Source organism: Schistocerca cancellata, chromosome 10, assembly GCF_023864275.1.
Source record: "Schistocerca cancellata isolate TAMUIC-IGC-003103 chromosome 10, iqSchCanc2.1, whole genome shotgun sequence".
Lineage (NCBI taxonomy): Eukaryota > Metazoa > Arthropoda > Insecta > Orthoptera > Acrididae > Schistocerca > Schistocerca cancellata.
Window position 1 is genome coordinate 30,946,007 of NC_064635.1, and position 20,734 is coordinate 30,966,740.

Below are 20,734 nucleotides of genomic sequence, written 5' to 3' on the forward strand. Positions count from 1 at the left end.
AAAATTTGTGACCCAAAATTCTACATTTGACTCAGTGAAGGCAGACCTTTAAAGTTTGTGATCTTCACAGAGGGCCTGTTTATTGGCAGCCCATTGGGCTCTAAGGCCAGCATCCTGTAAGCAGTTGTGAACAGTTTTCAGATATCCAGAGAAACTGGTCTTGTTCTCTAGTTGGATTGCCTTAATTACCTGCCTCGTTTGACAAAATGCTGAAAAATGGCTGAAATGGATAAAGTGGTGGCATGAGACAGGGAATACTGTTTGGCTTCGAAGGTCGATGTAGGAAAGGTGTCGACGCCACAGCAAGACAATTTGTCATTTGACATGGCGTTCAGCCTCAGGAAATATGTCTCATTGATGTGAGATTCCCCCATGCATCCAGCACGAATATGGTTGGTCAGTATGTTGGAGGGGTTCCTGAGAGCCATGTAGCTAAGGTACCTGAAGTACCGTCCTCTCCCATGGAACCTGTCCCCTCTACAGGAGGTATGCGATCTATCCCTTCCACTTGACTGTGAGTGCCATGTCAGTGGTAGGTCTAGGCATACCGCATAGGGGAGACAGATACAAGGAAGAAATTAAGGTGTTACGCCAATTTCCCTAACCAACAATTTTGAAGTGCCGGCTTCCACTCAAACTGAAACTGACCAGTGAGACTCACTTCATGTGTTGGGAAACCCTCTGTCTCCTGTGTCAAGAGGAAGCAAATGCAAAATGTTAGGGTCTAGTAATGGTCAGCAGCTCAAATGTACAAAGAATAATGGTTCCCCTTTAGGGAAATAGCAGCCATGGATGGTAAGGAATACCAGAGGCATTTGTTGTCTATGCCTGGAGGCCTCATTCAGCATGTTGAAGAGGTAGATCTGGTGGCCATTGAGGAAACAGGGTACAATCATCTGCTGATTGTGGTGCATGTTAGAATAAACGGTGCATGTGATCTGACAGGGAGATGGCCCCAGGGGTGCAATCGTCTCTTTGAAACCATGCAAACGGTGAAATAAATTTGGGTCCCAGCCAGTCACCCTGGTTGGCCCTCATTTTCAAGTAATTTAAAAAAAGTATGATATTTTAGACCCTTAATATTGACCAGTACGTTCAGTGGTGTTGTAGCCCAATGATTGGCATTAAAGACACATGCACATGCAGAAGGTTGAGGGTTCAAGTGTCGCAGGTACTTCTGTTTTCTTATTTTTATTCAGTCATTTGGTTTAAATGTATTTTTAAAATTTTTGATCCTTTTCATGCCATTTTAACCATCATATTACTTTTTCATTTTCTCTTTTTTTTCCTTTCAAGCATTGTGATTTTAACTAGTTTTATTTATCTATCACAATATTTAAACATTTGAAAATCCCAATCTGTTGGTTAAAAAACAAATGACAAAATAATCTGTTTATGTTGAATGCACAAATCTGTCCAATTTTTTGGATGGTGATTGTCACACAAACATTTAAAACACACATTCCTGATGCACTATGGACAAAATGAAGATTTAAACAGAAGAAGAAATTATAAATAAATGTGAAAGGAATAGAAATAGTGAATGCAATAACACGGGGAAAAAGTATAAGATAATTTAATGGAAGAAGTTAAATCATGTGCACAAAGATACCAAACGAAAACAAAATGATATGGTGAAAAAAAATTTAAGTGGATTAAAACGACATGACAGAAGATTAGAAATTTAAAAAAATTACATTTAAACCAATCAATTGATTAAAAATAGTGACCAAAGTCATTCTGATAACTATTTAAAAGTAAAAAAAATTGGAGCACCTGATCGAGTTGAGCCCTTGGCATTCTGCATGTCACTCTCATAGGCTGACCACTACACTACAGTATCACTAATTGTATTATTGTCAAATTTAAGACTCCAGAACTTCACATATAATTACAAAAAAAAATTGTTGTAAATGTGGGTGCAACAGAGTGATTGGCTGCAGTGTGAGATACCTGGTATCCTAACCTACATTATCATGCCAGATAGTTTCAAAAGTCAGTCTGACCCCTGGGACCCTCTCCTTGTGTGCTCTGACGTCACTCTTGGGATCATTCCAAATTCTGGCAGAGGGGGTTGAGAAGACCAGTTTCAGTGAAATTTACAATTGGCAGCATTACTACCAGAGCTGATTGTGGCCCTGTTTCTGTGTCAAGTGGAAGGACTGAACCAGAGATTTCGAAAGTTCTGTGGATAAGTGGACAGCAACTTCCTGTATTTATGTTGTAGGGTTGAGAACTATAAATCCCCAAAACAGGTCAGATGTGTACTACACATTATAAGGTGCTACACATATAGCTGGCAATTTGAGGGTTGCACATAAGGGTTTTTTAGATTAGGCTCTTCTCTGTGAGCTGCAGATAAAGATGACATAAGGGACCGAGAGATATCAGTAAAAGACTCAAAGAAATGTGTCTTACAGGTGAGAGCATTTAAAAAATCCTAGTGGTTAACTGTCATAGCATTCACAGAAAAATGCCAGAATTTGAAGCAATCCCAAAAAGTAGCAAAGTTCACATAATACTAGGTACAAGAAGCTGGATAAAATCCAAAATTGATAGCAGCAAGATTTTTTGGGGAATATTTCAGCATATTTTGAAACGATAGGGTAGTTGTAAACAGAGGTGGCGTATTTGTCACAGTAAACGGGAAACTCAAATCTGCTGAGACAGAAATTGAACCTGCATGCCAGATTTATGTAGGGAAGAGCCAGTATCAAGGGTGGACATAAACTGATAATAGGATCAATCTATTGCCTTCTACACTCACCTCCACATGAAACCAAAAACTTCAGAGAAAAATGAAGTTCAACAGTACCTAGAACAGATTTTCCAGAAACCCACTCTTGATGGAAAGATATTGGATCTAGCAGCACCAAATAGACCCGACCTCTGTGAGGATGTCCACGTAGAAACTGGTATCAGTGACCACGAGACAGTAATAGCAACAGTAATTACCAAAGTCAAAAATAAAACTAAAACAAGTAGGAGGGCTGATATGTTTAGCAAGACAGATAAAAAGTAGTGGTGCCATATAAGGAATTAGAAACATTTAGCTTTGGAGGTGAGCTTGTAGAATAACAGTGGCACAGATTTAGAGGAATAGTTGATTATTTGATGTATATGTACATAATAGAACAGTTCATAATGGGAGGGACACTCCACAGAATACAGTCACTGAAAGAAATATCTAAAGAATGGGAGATTATCACATAATTTGTGTAAAACAGAATATAGGGCTATAGATGCTAAATGAAACTCATTCGCCTGTTGATACAGCAGTGTTTGAAGCCTTCAATAGTGACAACAGTGGAATATTAATGAAAGATCTCTCTCAAAACCCCAAAAAATTCTGGTCCTATGTAAAGGCCATCAGTGGTACCCAAGTTAGTGTCCAGACACTCATGATGAGACTGGACCTGAAACTGAGGGTAGCAAAGCAAAAGCAGAAATCCTAAAATATGTTTTCAAAAGTTCCTTTAAAAATTAAAAATCAGTAGTATTACACCAATTCAATTCTTGTATCACTATAAAGATGGGCAATGTAGATATTAGAATCAGTGGTGTCGACCAACAGCTGAAATGTGAAATCCAGACCATTAGCTGCTTACAGGCGTTGATAAATATCAACGGGGACAGCTGAAAATGTGCGCCCTGACTGGGTCTCGAACCTGGGATCTCCTGCTTACGTGACAGATGCTCTATCCCCTGCCCACTATACTTACAGGATTCGGTAGAGTGACTGCCGCCAGTAATGAGTATAGGGGCACTACAAATAGTGTGTGGACAGCAAGTTGGAAATGTGGGTCTCATAGGGAGCATGCCAGAGATAAGTCCCTGTAGATGCACTGTCCTCTGTGTCCTCAATGGCTCAGTCAGATAGTGTCTGCCATGTAAGCAGGCGATCCTGGGTTTGAGTCCCAGTCAAGGTACAAATTTTCAACTGTCCCCTTTGATATTTATCAACACCTTTAAGCAGCTAATGGTCTGGATTTCATTGTAATTTCATTCTTAGAGAGCTGCAAGATCACCAATGGTGTCTGTTCTTTCAGACATGTCTGAAAGAAGAGATACCATCTTCGTATATAAAACAGCTGAAACTGTTAAACTTGAAGAAAGCTCCAGGATCAGATGGAATCCTTACCAGATTCTATAGTGAATTGGCAGCTGAGTTAGCCCTTCTTTTAACAAAAATATACTGAAGATCCTCTAAACAAAGAACAGGTCCCAGTGATTCCAAAGCATAAGACATGCTTGTCTACAAGAAGAGTAGCAGAAGTGATCCACTAAACTAATGTTGAATATCAACAACATCCGTTTGGCGTAGAATCTTTGATCGTATTCTGAGCTCAAACTTTAGGATGTATCATGAATAGAATGACGTCCTCCATGCCAACCAGCATGGATTCCAAAAACATAGATCATGTGAAACCAAAGTGGCACTTTTCTCACATGATATCCCAAAAACCATGCATCAGGGCTGTCATGTAGATGCAGTATATCCCAATTTTCAAAAAGCATGTGACTCATTACAGTACCTACTCTTACTATCAAAAGTACTATCACATAGGGTATCAACCGAAATTTGTAATTGGATTGAGCATTTCTTGATAGCAAGGATACAGCATGTTATTTTGGGTGGAAAGTCATTGCCAGATCTAGAAGTAACTTTAGACATGCCCAAGAGAAGTGTATTGGAGCCCTCGCTGTTTTACTCACATATTAATGATCTTCCAGACAATATTTTTGGTAACCTCAGACTTTTCACAGATGAGACAGTTATGTACTATCTGAAGAATGCTGTGCACCAATGCTGAACTGGATCTCGATAAGAATGGAATGAGGAGGAGGCGTAAAAACTGGTACAATGATAAGTACTTTCTACCATGCACTTTACAGTGGTTTGCAGAGTATGGGTGCAGATGTAGAAGTTATGCAATTATTGGCAACTTGCTTTAAATGTTCGGAAATGTAAATTTGTGCACTTTATAAAATGAAAATATTAATATCCTGCAGTGTCAACAATCGGTCAACTCAAAAATATCTGGGTTTAACATTTGGTAGGTATAAAAAATGGGGGGAGTCACATAGCCTCACTCGTATGTAAAGCATGTGGCAGATTTATTGGTAGATGCAAGAGAAATGCAATCAGTCTGCAAAGGAGATTGCTTCCAAGTCACTCGTGTGATCCATCCTAGAATATTGTTCAATTGTGTGGGACCCTTACAAAATAGGACTAACAGTGGATATGGAATGTATATGGAGAAGGGTAGCATGAATGGTTACAGGTTTGTTTGACATTTAGGAGAAACGAACTGGCAGAATCTTGAAGATAAATGGAAACTATACTGAGAAAGTCTACTTACAAAGTTTCAAGTACATATTGCTTCCGTAGGGATCTTGAGGACTATGGTAGATTCATTACACACTTCATAATGGTTTACAGAAATGGGTGCAGCTGTAGGAGGAGGATAAGTTGGAGAAGGGTTTTTAGGATTCCCTTTCTTAATAAGTGGATTGCATGTCCTGTGATTAGTTCTCTGTGTTTGTTCTACATTAAATTGCTCTGAACCCATACTCAGATATTTAGTGGATGTCACTCAAACCAGTGATTTTTGTGCAATCACGTAATCATACAATAATGGGCATTTCCACCTATTTGTGTGCTACATATTGCATTTGTTTATGTTGAGGTGTTAACTTGTGTTGTTGCGCACTTCAGGCACAGTGTGTCATCCAGAATATGTGTGTGCCAATTTACCTCTTAAGTAATTTCCAGGCACCATTCTAGAGGTTAATTACCTATGCAGTCCTACTATTCTGTGCTATCTGACTGTTCTCTTGGACTTTTCCACTTTGTTCTGATGCATTGTTACTGGAAGAATGCTGTAATCCGTCAAAGCTACTAAATTATGTAAACAGCTTAGTAGTAATTCTTCTGTAATTTATGCGCACAGCTTCAGTTACAAGGATTGGTGTACAGATCTTGTAGCTCATGACAGACTACTTGAAACAGACATGTGTATTACTATGACATTAACAACCAAAAGTGAGTGATGGAACATATTTCATTTGTTTCCACTCCTTTACCTTGTTGAGCATATATATCTGTTTCTTGATGTCCAATGAACACACACACTGTCACAGCAAGTGGAGAGGTTTATCTCCCATCACACATTTCTGATGTCCAGAGCTGATGTGACTTACACTTTATCTGCCCATACATAAAACAAAAGCTCACAGATTGGAACATTTTACCCTTTCCAAATATCTAAACTAAATTTTCAACTCTCACAAATATCTTTTGTCAGTCTAAGATGATGAGAGTGGAACATGTTATTCTGAAGAATCGCATCTTACGCTATAATGTTGTGGCTAAACTGCTCATCCTTGTGTTAAGCATTGACCATGTGCAAGGGCCGTAACTTCTATATGTACAAAAGCATCATCCAAAAACAGCCTCATGAAGCTTCCTATGTTATCCAATATTGTGAACTGTAATAAACCTATAACACTTCATGGGCATATGCCCAAAGCTATGATATGCAAGAAAATTGTAGTCATTAAGAACAACATGATGTGGGCAGTCTGTTAGGAACTCTTCAATCCAGTCACAAAACTGCTCTTATATTCCGTACACTGGTAGTTTTATCATTAGGCATCAGTGCAGGTGCAAACGTATCGAACACCTTTTAGAAGCCAAGGAGTGCAGTAGCAACCTGAGTGCTGAAATATACGGCCTATTTGGATCTTATGGACTAACAGAGCGAACAGGGTTTTGGTCAAGATCATTTTTTTTGTGGAATCCTAGTTGAACAGAAGACATTTGTGGTCTCCAGATAGATCACAATACATGAGCATAAAACATGCTTCTGTTCATGTTGCATATGCTTCCCACCTGCATTACTCATGTACAGTGTTTGCACTACAGTTTTATCATGTATTATATTTTTTGACACTGCCAATCTTAGCTCAAATTTTATGGTGTTTTTCATATTGTCACATTGGAACCAGAATAAAGTCCAAAGCCAAAAGCAGGGTCAGCAGTGTACAGCCAGAACAAAACTGAACTCCTGGAAGAAGAGTGCTGCTGTTTGACGATCATCAGATATTGCAGAATATACAAACATTAGATATTTAAAGACCCTTCCAGACATAAGTACTAATTAACAACTGCTGGTGATAGAGTTTGTACTGGCAACCTGCAGCAAACCAGGCAACGATGCTGACTACTACGCCACACTGCTTTTACCACTGGCTAATGGCAGTACCATTCTATTAAGAGACTGGCCTATGAATCATTATTGATCAAGACTAGCTATTAAATAAAATATAAAAGTGTCTGGTTAGATGTTGTTGTTGTTGTTGTTGTTGTGGTCTTCAGTCTGAAGACTGGTTTGATGCAGCTCTCCATACTACTCTATCCTGTGTAAACCTCTTCATCTCTGAATAACAACTGAAACCTACATCCTTCTGAATCTGCTTACTGTATTCATCTCTTGGTCTCCCTGTACAGTTTTTACCGCCTGCACTTCGCTCTAATATTAAAGTGGTGATCCCTCGGTGTCTTGGAATGTGTCCTATCAAGTGATCCCTTCTTCTACTCAGGTTTTGCCAAAAATTTGTCTCCTATATTCTATTCAGAATCTCCTCATTATTACATGATCTACCGACATAATCTTCAACATTCTTCTGTTGCACCCCATTTCAAAAGCTTCCGTTCTCTTCATGTCGAAACTATTTATCATCTATATTACACTTCCATAAATGGCAACCCAAAGTGTAAAATCTGTATTCACTGTCAGGAAATTTCTCTACTTCAGAAATCATCAGTTATTTTGCTGCCCAAGTAGCAAAACTCATCTGTTTCCAAATCTAATTCCTCAGCATTACCTGATTTCATTCAACTACATTCCATTATTCTTGTTTTGCTTTTGTTGATGTTCATCTTCTATCCTTCTTGCAAGACTGTCAATTCCATTCAACTGCTCTTCAGAGTCATTCACTGTGTCTGACAATTATGTCATTGGCAGACCTCATAGTTTTTGTTTCTTCTCCCTGAACTTTATAATTTCTACTCAAAATTTTTCTTAGGTTTCCTCTACTGCTTGCTCAGTGTTCAGATTGAATAACTTTGGGGATAGGTTACAACCCTGTCTCACTCCATTCTCAATCACTGCTTCCCTTTCATGCCTCTTGACTCTTATGATTGCTGTACAACTTGTAAATAGCCTTTCACTCCCTCTATTTTACCCCTGCTACCTTCGGAATTTCAAAGAGAGTATTCCAGTCAACATTGTCAAAAGTTTTCTGTAAGTCTACAAATGCTATAAACATGAGTTTGCTTCTCCTTAACCTATCTTGTAAGAGAAGTTGTAGGGTCAGTGCTGCCTCGTTTGTTCATGTTTATTCCCATTGCCATTGCATTACCACAGTGCCCAGTGTGGCTAGCCATCACCCTTTCTCACCTATCATTTCCACTTTCTTCCCTTCCCACTGTTCATGTTTATATTAAATATGGTAATTCCACATAATGTTGAACCAAATTTAAGGTGTGACATGCAGTCACATGAAACACTATGACCATTTTATGAAATTACAAATTTTAAATGCAGCTATTATGGTCACTGGAGAAAAAAATTTTAGTCACTTGACATTCAGCAACTCAGTTTTATTTATGCGTTTTGAGTAAACTCATCTGCAGAAAGGATAAAAAAGCCAGGAAGAACCAGTTTATTTAAAGCAAAAATAATAAAATTGACAAAAGTTAAAAATCAACATTAAAATGCACATACCAAAGGAGGTAAGGTGCTTCATACACCCGGTATGTCATCATGTGTGAGTTACCAATTTTATATTATGAGTATAGATTTTGGCATTGTTTACAAAGCAACAAACATAGCAATCAGGTGATACAGATACTAGCACAGCATGACAGTGGACACACATGACAAGCTAGATAAAGATGGGAAAATGTTTGACAGCAATGTCAAATTATACAGCAAAAACCATAAATACATCATTACAAAATTCTGAATCTAGAAAATAATGATGCATAAAAACCAAACCTAAGGTAAAAGATAAGGGATAAAACATGTGAAGGCTAGGCAGTGCAGCAATAATGTGTTATATTACATGGAGAAAGAGAAGCAACCATGTATGATACATTTGTATATGGAGAAATCCAAATTAGATTAATCTATTTAAATGAAGTATCGACAAGTAAAATTAAAATGGTAAAATGGAGGGAACTGTGGTACACTGGCACCTTTGTTTCATTACAAAATGCATAAACAGTGAGCAAAGTACTGTAGAACATAACTAAATGAATACAATTTTCATAATAAACAGCACTTGAATTTGCATACACAATAGCCTGATACGCTAACTTCAATGTTAATTAACTCGGAAACAGCACAACATATCATATATATTTTTTCTTAACAATTATTTCTCAGTGCAACCCCTACAATGCAACATCCTTACAAGCATTTCAGACTACATCCATCTCCGCAGCTGAGTGCTCAGGTTGGCAGAACGCTGTGTGAGAGGTCCGGGTGTGATTACCGGCCGGGTTGGGGACTTTCTTGACTCTGGACTGAGTATTCTGTTGTCTTCATCATCATTTCATCCTCATCGACATGCAAGTCACTGAAGTGTCACTAAGGGAACGGGTCCATCCACCTATGGGCGCTAGCCACATGCACATTTCGTTTCATTTTTTCATACTGTTTCCAAGCATCCTGAACAAGTATTACATTGTGGTATTTGATTTTAATTGTAATACCAAGGCATGTCCAATATCCATGTAAAAGTGGCCTACAGATGAATAAAGCTATTACTACTACTAATACTACTAGTCACAACACATTTTTTCAGACTGTATTCACATATACCTTTGAATGTACGTGCATAATTATATCACTGCATGACACACAGTTTAGGGTATGTGATATCATAATAGCTGTTATAAACATGAGAATTTGATTTTTTTTCAAGAATCAAGGGGGGGGGGGGTGTAGGAGTTACTCTTAGGAGAGAACAGCTACATATCCCTCATGGCCAGTGGTATAATCCCTCATCGACAGGGACCTGAAAAAATTGCATTTGCAATAAATGTGAATATATAGTGTGGTGCAGATCCAACTGACATTTTTAAACTCGTATACTACATATGGAAGCAGGGGAAAAATAAAATTGTCTGTAAATATGACCAGGTATACCCTTTATTTGCTACCAATTACAAGGTTATGTTTTGAAAACTAAATCAGCCAGATGGCCTCCATTTACATCAGTGGATTGTTGCAAACATTTCTTGAAGTTGTCATACATGCAGCTCCAAATGTCCTCACCAGTGGTTGCAACCAATGGCTCGCTTGAGTTCTTGAATACTCACGATATGCCTCTGGAACATACTGTCTTTCGGGAATCTCCACAGGAAAAAGTCTGGCACACTGATGTCAGGCAACTGAGCTGGCCAAGTGATGTCTCTAAATGAGATAGAACAGTTCCTGACATTTTACAAATCAGAGTAGTACTGTTTTGCATGGTGTGTGCTGTTGCTCAATCCTGCTGGAAATATAGGTTTTATTGCCAAGCTGTTGTGACTTTTTGTCAACAAAGCCTCCCAACATAGTCACTTACATGAATCAACCATCACTGTTTGTTCATTGTCATTTTCAAAGATATACGGGCCTACAGTTTCCAAAGCACCAACACCACACCACACCAAACCAAACCACCTCTTTAAGAGAGTGCAAGGGGTATTCATGGTGTCCCTTAGGGTTCACTGGTGACCAGCACCACATGTTCTGTTCGGTTACCCAGCCAGAAATATGAAAATGTGCATTTGTCAGTCATTGGCAAATTATTCAGAATGTGTGGGTTTTCCTGTAAAAAAACACTCATCATGAGGAAACAAGTCTCACTTCCTTGTCTCTTTTGTTAACGTGTTGCACAACTTGGAGTTTGAAAGGGTGAAATTTTATCACTTATAGCATTATATTTAAACTATTACTACTGATGCCTAAAATGCGAGATTGCTGGCATGCCGAACAGCAAAGATTGTGTACAGAAGCTCCCCTCACTGTCTGCAGATTCTGTGGCATCTGCACTGTTCTGGAGCTCAATATTTCATGTCTACCATGCTATCAAATTCTTCAGATTTCTTCACCCAAGCCAATATGCTACTGTGAGACAGTGCATATCTGTGTCGACCAATATCTTAACTGCCGTTGATACACTCTGCACTTCCATAACGGAAGGTAGAAAGGTGTCACATTCCAGCGTTCCACTGCAATTGATATACCATGGCAAAACATGTCACGAAACGTAATCTCCTCCCTCCTCTACCATGCATTGTCGTCCCCCCCCCCCCTCCCCCAATTATAACTAGCTACCGTGGCACCTTGTCAGCATGCTGTTTACATTCAAAATGTGAGTGTTAGCTCCGCACCACCCTGTTGATGTGAATTCTGCCTCAAAATGTGAATTTGCCTAATAAATGTTATATCATAGTGAACTGAATCCAGATGAACTATTTTATCAAAGATAGTTTGAAATAGCTTCATTTATTACATATAAATATAGGTGGTGTTGCCCATCGACTGATGAAGCCAGTTTGGGAAGAGAATGTGCCTAAGACTTCATTTGCAAAATGAAGAGCACACCTACTTACGGATGCAGTGACGCGTCACTGCGCTCGCAAGTCCCGCTCTGCTGCAATGTCAGCTGTGGGGGATTGAATGGTCTGTATAAGATAAATGTCATGTATGGCAACATAAGACACAGCTGTGAGACCTAGTGTCTGAGAACAAAAAAACACACACGTTTGTATGCTAGCCCAAGTAAGTATTATGCAGACATTTTAATGTGATAGATTTAAGTGGGAGTGAAATTTTGACGTATGGTTACATTGGATACTGGTAGAAGTCAGGCTGAGCTGTATTGTTTATGACACTACCACTAACCTCAGCAAGCAATTGCACTACCATTTGAGCTACTCAAGCACGACTCACGCCCCGTCCTCACAGCCTTACTTCTGCCAGTACCTCATCTCCTACCTTCCAAACTTTACAAGTTCGCAGGAGAGCTGTAAAGTCTGGAAGGTAGGAGACAAGGTTCTGGCAGAAGTAAGGCTGTGAGGACGGGGCGTGAACCATGCTTGGGTAGCTCCGATGGTAGAGCACTTGCCCGCGAAAGGCAAAGGTCCCGAGTTCAAGTCTCGGTCCGGCACACAGTTTTGATCTGCCAGGAAGTTATCCTCAGTCTGTCGGGTAAGAGCACAACTCTCATATCACCGGAAGGGATCAATAATCCCTATGCTCTGATTGTGTGTCAGTTCTGCTTGCGCAGAAACATAGAACAAGGGTACAGGCTGGCTGCTCTACGAGAGTAAAGCAGCACTTGTTTCGGTTCGACTTCTGCTCTTAATTATCTTTCCATTTGTATTTTCAGCACTCTGCAATACGCTAATCTGGGTTCATATGCTGCAGATTCAAAATCAGAGTTGTGCAGATTTTGTAACTACCAAATTGAGTGGGGAAAGGAATATAATGTCAAGAAAAACCTTAAATCAGTGAATCGCCCTGTTCACAGACAAGAAAATGCTGTTACTTCTCAACAGAATCATTGGTTAAAGACTTGTAAAGCTCCTTAGTGTCTTCTGTTAATTTTAGATTAATCTTTGCAGTTATCAGACTCAAGTATGGGAACTTTACTAGAGAACGCACTTCGGTCCAGAATAAACCGGACCATGTGCCTAATACAAATACACGCCCCTTATACTTTTCAAATATTGAAATAAAGTTACTTTGAATTAATAACAGTACAAGTCAGAGTACTTTGTTTTGTTTTCCCTTTACCACATAAAACACTTCCCTAACATTGTCTGAACACACCCAGTCTTATGTCAACAGTTAAGCTTATTTTGCAATCATACTGAAGTAATCATTGGTATATGTTGATTTTTTCCACATTAATGAAACCAGTAATCACTGGTTATGGAAGCCTTCTGATTTAAATTCTTATATCAGTATGCCTCTCCATGAATCCATCATTATTCCAGCACGCATTTCCGTGAAATAACTGAATTACTGGAACACTTTTTCTCTATGATGAGACATAACGCTTCCAATTCTTAATTACGCTGTCTAGCAAATTCGTCATACTACTTACATACAGTGTGGCTGTGTTCGACCATTCCATGCTGAAGCCCAACAGTGATTCTCCTGCCTCCACCAAGACAGCCCTTGACCACTACTGCATTGTTGCCATTATACAGCAAGACAGTGTTCGCGCAGAGAAAAGGTGTGCTCAACTTCAAAAGTTCCAGATGTCAGCAGGAAGTAAGGAGCACAACACATTACAACATCAAAAATATTGGTTGTCCTGACAAGCGTAAATACTGCCAAAAAAAAAAAGCAAAATACCATTTCGGTGTAAAACGTTGAACTTTTTGAAGAAAAAAAAGAAAAAATTCCACTTGACAAGCTCTTAATATAGAGATTAACGAGTATTTTTTCTCTCTTATTATTATTATTATTATTATTATTATTATTTTATTTTCAATATCCAATTTCTTTTACGAACAATTTTGTCTTTGGGAAAGTTGTGTGACAATCTTTTAAATTTGTAAGTGTAATCATTTTTACAAAAATGCTAATTTCACCAACAATTATGCTACATTTTCCAATCCTCAGTCACTGATACATATCTGTGGCATCAGATTGGTCAGTGTTGTTTACGAATAGTCAGCCAACCTGCTCCCACCATTACTTTATTATTTATGGGATCGATTAAAAATAGGTCATTTCTGTCTTTAACCCATCTTACACACACAATCTAGTGTGGGTAGGTTGGTTCACCTAAAATGACACAACTGATAGAGCTGGGTACTGACGATTTACGTGGCCACAATGAGAAAGCAAGTAAAACTCATACGCAATGTCAGTAGCACTTGTTCAAGCTTTGGAAAGTGATTGTCATGTGATGGAGGCAGCTACCTTTCTGCAGTCTGCCTCCTACTGAGGTGCACAGGGAAAGTGGGGATATGTCAGGGAGTTGCTGGTTGGGTAAAGATGAAACACATGATGTGATACGTGCGTCCATTCTTGCTATGTTGAATGGCAGGACAGCAGCTGATATGTAGGTACCAAACATCAAAAAAGCCATCAGCTGTAAGTTCATTTCAACCTATTTTATAGGCTATCAGTTTCAGCAGTATAATGCACAGTCATCAGGCCCTCTGTTCTAGATAGTGGCTGAATTCTCGAATGACAAATTGTATGTACATCGTACGGAAAATAACCAACCTTCGCACCAGTTTATGTAAGCACAATTTTAGCACACTTTGACAGCCAGCTGTTGCTACAGTCGTGCTCCTGTAAACTGGTGCAAAGACTGGTTATTTTCCATGTATGATGTACATAAATTTTGTCATTCAAAAATTCGGCCACTATCTAGAATAGAGGGCCTGATGACTGTGCGTTATATTGCTGAAACTGATAGCCTATAAAATAAATTGGAGTTTATGGAGGTTTTTATATTTATTACACACAATGTGATGCTTTCCAGTAGGGAACAGAAGATGAGGCAGTTGTAGTCCAGTGCTCACTCAATGTAGACAGTGGGGCAAGTAGGGGCATGTTTAAATCCGAAATAAACTAGTAAATAACCACCTTAGCTGCTATTATGTAAAGTGTGTATTGCCATTACCAGTTACATTTGTAAGTCTACCAACTTGTTTTGTGCTTCATAAGTCTTGCAGATTTTCTTCTTCAACAGTCTTGTTCTGGTGTTTACTAATTACTTTAAACAATTGTCAAGTGATCACACGTGACACCATTGAGTGTAATTTTCTCTTCGTGTGTGTTTATTTTTGTTAAATACTACTGATGATCGACTTGCTTGCAATGAATTGTATAGTGTTAACTACAGTGGTCAATAAGCTAAATATGCTGCAAGTTGTGTAACTAAAATTCACAAGTCTCCTTTCATAATTACACAAATTACTGATTAATAAGCAAGTGCACAAGGTCATAACTCAATGCAAACATAACTTAATTACTCAGATTAACTAATATAGTGAGTACACATCTTAAAAGATCATCACCCATGAATGACTGCCAAACATTCAGTTGATGATATGTTAGATGGCAAAGAAGGTACACTTTATGAAAGGTAAAAGCACCAGATAGGCAATCCAGCATTACTCTTAAGAGGGAAAGCAAGGCTGGAAGAACAAACAAGACACTTTCACAAGATTTGCTGACCTTCAAAAAGTGTTTGACAATGGAAAACCGTGCAAGATGTTTGAGATCCTTAGAAAACAGTATAGGAAAGACATTACAAAAATGAACAGAGAACAAAAATAATGGACACAGGAAGAAGTGCCTGTAAATAAAAAGGACTGAGGTAAGGATGCAGTCTTTCTCATCTGCTATTCAATCTGTAAATTAAAGAAACAAAGGAAAGACAGTTTGATAAGTGGGCTTTAGATTCAAGGTGAAAGGATATCATGAAAACATCTGCCTATTAAACTCTAAATTTGTGCTGGAATGGGGCTGGAATATAATATTTGGCACTTCAGAAAACTAAGAAATGTAGTATCTTATAATGTAAATAAGCCACAGTTAGAATTCATCAGCTCATACAAATGTCTGGGTGTAACAAGTTGCAGCGATATGAAATGGAGCACTGTCATGGGTTCAGTCGTAGTTAAGGCAGGGGGCAGACGTCAGTCCGTTGATAGACTACTGTGTCTACCCATACAATTACATACTCCAGGAATGCACATAGTCTACAAAGAAACACTCATGTGGTCCATCTTAGAATATTTCTTAAGTGTGGGGCCCCATACCAAATTGCACTAATAGCATATTGAGCGTATGCAGAAAAGGGCAGCACAAATGGTCAAAGGTTTATAAATGAACATGCGTATTGGGATTACGGTTCCACATCAGCTGTAGAAAATTTGTGCCCAGAACGGGACAAGAACCCGGATTTCCTGATTGTCGCGAGCGGTCACCTTAACCACTTCGGCTATCCGAGTACACTTCCAGGAGAGGGCCAAATATCTATTTGCTCTGGTGTCTACTCTCCCTTATGCTCACACTATATTACCGTGATTCCCACACAATGTGAGACACTGTTATCTGACCCTTGGGAGAGCATCTTAGAGATGCTGAAAGAACTGGACTGGTTAAGGCTTCAAGACAGATGTGAAACATCCCATGAAAGCCCACTTAGTAAGTTTCAAGAACCAGCTTTAGTGCTGAATCTAGGACTATACTACCACCTTCCACCTGTTGCTCCCCATAACAATCGTGAGCATATGATTAGACAGCTTACAGTAGGCACAAAGGCATTTAACCACTTCATGCGTAAATGAAATGAGAAAAAGCCTTAATAACTTGTACAACGAGAAATACACTGTGACGTGCTTCACTGTTTTGCTGAGTATGAACATAAAAGTGGATCAGGGAGTGACTTTCATGGTACCAGAGGGAGCTACACAGGCAAAAACTGCAGGAGAAGATAGAGATAAAAATATGTATATAATAAATAGTGTATCTCATAAAAAGTATCCAGATACCTATCCAGAGTCAGTGGTCATTAATATGGAGTGTGTCCAACTTTTATATTTATGACAGCTTGAATTCTGCTGAAGATACTTTCAGTGAGGTGTCTGAAAGTCTGTGGAGGAATGGCAGCCCATTCTTCCTCAAAAGCCAAAGCTAGAGAAAGTAGTGATGTTGGACACGGGTCTGGAATGAAGTCAATGGTCTAACTCAACCCAAAGGTGTTCCATTGTGTTCAGGTTAGACTCTAGGCAGATCTGTCCATTTCAGGAATATTGCTGTCCACAAACCATTTCCTCACACATGGTGCTGTATGACTGGGTGCGTTGTTGTACTAATAGACTCCAAACTGTTCCATTGCTGTGTGCAGTGCACGAGCTGTAAAATGTGTTTGTATCCTTCTGCTTGTAGCATTTTCTTAAGCGCAATAGGGGGCCGTAACCAAACAGATCAGTCGACCACTGTGACCGAGCGGTTCTAGGCGCTTCAGTCTGGAACCGCACTGTTGCTCGCAGGCATACGTTCAATCAAGTGCTGGAAGGTTTCTTGGAGAATGACAGCCCATTCTTCTTCAGAGTGCTGCACTGAGGAGAGGTGTTGATGTCAGTCAGTGAGGCCTGGCACGAAGTCGGCGTTCCAAAACATCCTAAACGTGTTGTGTAGGATTCAGGTCAGACTCTCTGCAGGCCAGTCCATTACAGGGATATTATTGTCATGTAACCACTCTGCCACAGGCCCTGCATGTGAACAGGTCCTAGATCTATTTTGAAAGATGCATTCGCCATCCCAGAATTTCTCTTCAACAGTGGGTAGCAAGAAGGTGCTTAAAACATCAATGTAGGCCTGTGCTGTGTTACTGTCATGCAAAACAACAAGGAGTGCAAGCCCCCTCCATGAAGAACACGACCACACCGTAACACCTCCACCTCCAAATTTTACTGTTGGCACTACACACGCTGGCAGGTGATGTTCACCAGCCACTCGCCATAATCACACCCTGCCATAAAATCGCCACATTGTTTACCATGATTCCTCACTCCACACAACATTTTCCCACTGTTCAATCGTCCAATGTTTACGCTCCTTACACCAAGCGAGACATCGTTTGGCATTTACCGGCATGATGTGTGGCTTATGAGCAGCCACTTGACCAAGAAATCCAAGTTTTCTCACCTCCTGCCTAACTGTCATAGTACTTGCAGTGGATACTGATGAACTTTGTCATTCCTTTGTGAGGATCTGTCTGTTACACGTTACAACCTCCAACTGTCTGCGGTCTCTGTCAGTCAACAGACGAGGTTGGCCTGAATGCTTTTGTGCTGTACCCATCCCTTCATGTTTCCACTTCACTACCACATCGGAAACAGTGGATGTAGGGATGTTTAGTAGGGTGGAAATCTCTCGTACACACACCCAATCACCTGACCACATTTGAAATCCACGAGTTCCGCGGAGTGCCCCATTCTGCTCTCTCACAATGTCCAATGATTACTGAGGTTGCTGCTATGGAGTACCTGGCTGTAGGTAGCAGCACAATGCATCTAATATGAAAAACATATGTTTTGGGAGTGTCTGGATACTTTTGATCACATAGTGTAGTGTAACACTATGATAAGTGTAAGGGCTGCTCTGAATTGAAGAGGTTGGCACAGGAGAGGAAATAGTTGCAGACTGTGTCAAACCAGTTGGAGGACCCTAGTTTATTCCAGAATTCTGTTTAGCTGGGAATTGGCCACAGTCTTCTCTCAGATTGCATCTGAAAGAGAACTTTTGCAACTGTTGACAGGTGCGAGTGACCCATGGCGAGAGCAGCGAGGTGCGCAGCATGCTGGTCACCCAGACGGTGTGCGAGCTCAAGCAAAAGCTCACCTCCTTCTGCGGGTTGACGCCAGGTCGCATGCGGCTCTTCTACATCGACCAAGACATTGGCACCCCTGAGGAGATGATCTACCCCAATAAGCGGTTGTACTCCTACAATATCAGGTAAGCATTGGGTGGACCTCACTGTACAAACAACTCTGACATTAGAGGTATTTCACTTGGGTGGCCCATGTCTCAACTGTACTGAAAAATGCTAAATCGGGTACCTTGTGGATCCGTCCTCTTTGAATACAGATGTCAACATTCCAAAGCAGAACAATGTAATTCTCAAAAAACCTCAAGAAAATCATATTTGAAGATTAAATCGAACAATGGAAACTCCATTCAATAAAATTTTCTGAGTTTGTGACCGCATTGTCAATATATATAAAACTACCGACGTTTCAGTCTCTGTTCTGAGCAACCTACTTCAGAGTGTTTTGTTTACTCCTGAATGAGAAAACGTTGTTTCTTATATACCTGCTGACATGACTGTTATCTAATTCTGATAGATTGTTCAGGATGAAGGGGAGGGATGTTAGAAGCCTTTAAAAAGAGAAGATGGGTACCAACTTCCAACAGTGTGGCTGCTAGCAGTAACAGCGCTGTGTGACAATAGCACATGTGAAGCAACACATACAGGCACGTGGGAGACCACAGCAGCCACAGGTACATAGAGTACTGGTGCGCCTCGGCCAGTGCTAGGAAGCAGGAAAACAATGCCACATCACAGCTGCCACCCGGTTTTCATTCGCCAATTCCCACCAATCATGAGCAGTAATGCAAACACCAATCAAACTGTCAGGTTTCCACCAATGAAAAGAAATAATAAAAACACCAATAAAGACTTGTAACATCCTTTTCCCTCATCCTTAACAGCCTATCAGAATTAGATAACAGCCATGTCTGCAGTATATAAGAAACAAAGTTTTTGCATTCAGCAGTAAACAAAAACATCCCGAAGGAGGTCGCTTGCAACAGGGCCCAAAATGTTGGTAGTTTTATATATATTGACAATGTGGTCACAAATCCAGAAAAATTTTATTTTAATGTGACAATGGCTGCAGAAGCCTACATATATATTTAATGGAAACTCCAGGTAGGAATATCGACAATGTAGGAAAAGGCAGATTGCTACTTACCTTAAAGAAGACATGTTAAGTTGCAAACAGGCACAATCGAAAGACTTTTTGGGTTATTAATGTGTTTGCCAGTACATGGAAGCATAGCATGATTGTAATCATAAATTTGTTAGTTTGAATCTCGCAATAGCATACTTTTTCACTTTTATGTTAAATTCCGTATCTACTAACAAACAAAAATGTTATGTCATGGATATAGAATTATAATTTTTTAGCAAAAATGAAAGCTTGGAATTTTTACTGTTTACATGGGAATGCAAGCATTCAAAATAAATGTAATGTTGGCATATAAATGCAAAACATCAAATAGAAAATAAAATACTTTTTTAATTGCTAGAGATTGAAGTAAATATTAGTGTGTGTGTGTGTGTGTGTGTGTGTGTGTGTGTGTGTGTGTAAGGTATAAATAAAAATAGCTGATGATTAAAGTGTGCCACTTTTTTCTCCAATTACTTAATGGTTGTTGAATGTCACCTAACCAGAAAATAAAATATCAACACTGTAGGAAAAGATAAATTGCTACTTACTGTAAAAATAACATGATAAGCTGCAGACAGGCACAATTAAGACACTTACACGTAAGCTTTCTGCCACAGCTTACATCAGAAAATAGGGACACACACACCATTCATTCACACAAGCAAGCACACCTCACGCACACAGACTGCCGTTATCATTGTGGCCCGAGCTGCTGGACCTGACAGTCATATGTGTGTGAGGTGCTCTTGCTTCTGTGAATTAATGGTGCACGTTTTTCTTTTTCCGACAAAGGCTGCGGCCGAAAGCTTATGTATAAGTGTCTTTTAATTGTGCTTGTCTGCAACTTAACATGTTATCTTTACAGTACACAGCACTCTCTTTGCCTACATTGTTCGAAAGACATTTTGCATGTCCACATCAAATTTTAATTTATTTTCATACAACCAGTAATTAAAAATAAAAATATAGTAAATATGTTACGTTACTATTAAGAAATTATAATTCAGTATTTGTTGATTAAGATTTCTATTTGTTAATAAATATAAAATTTAAATAAAAGTGTTTGCTACTAGTGAGATTTGAACAGGGAACTTCAAATTACAAATCTGTGATATTATGCACTGAGCTACCAATGAATAGATTTATAAGCTAGAAATGTTTTCTACTTAACAGCAC

The 20,734-nt window shown here is 39.4% G+C and overlaps 1 protein-coding gene across 2 annotated transcripts in view; it reads left to right on the forward strand.

The window, feature by feature from the left end:
* Positions 1–20,734, forward strand: part of LOC126106337 (tubulin-specific chaperone cofactor E-like protein) — a 69,672-nt gene that overhangs the window by 40,926 nt on the left and 8,012 nt on the right. For both annotated transcript variants that reach the window (XM_049912585.1, XM_049912586.1), the window contains exon 8: positions 18,364–18,560. In XM_049912585.1, the coding sequence (XP_049768542.1) occupies positions 18,364–18,560 (197 nt within the window). The remainder of the gene's footprint in view (positions 1–18,363; positions 18,561–20,734) is intronic.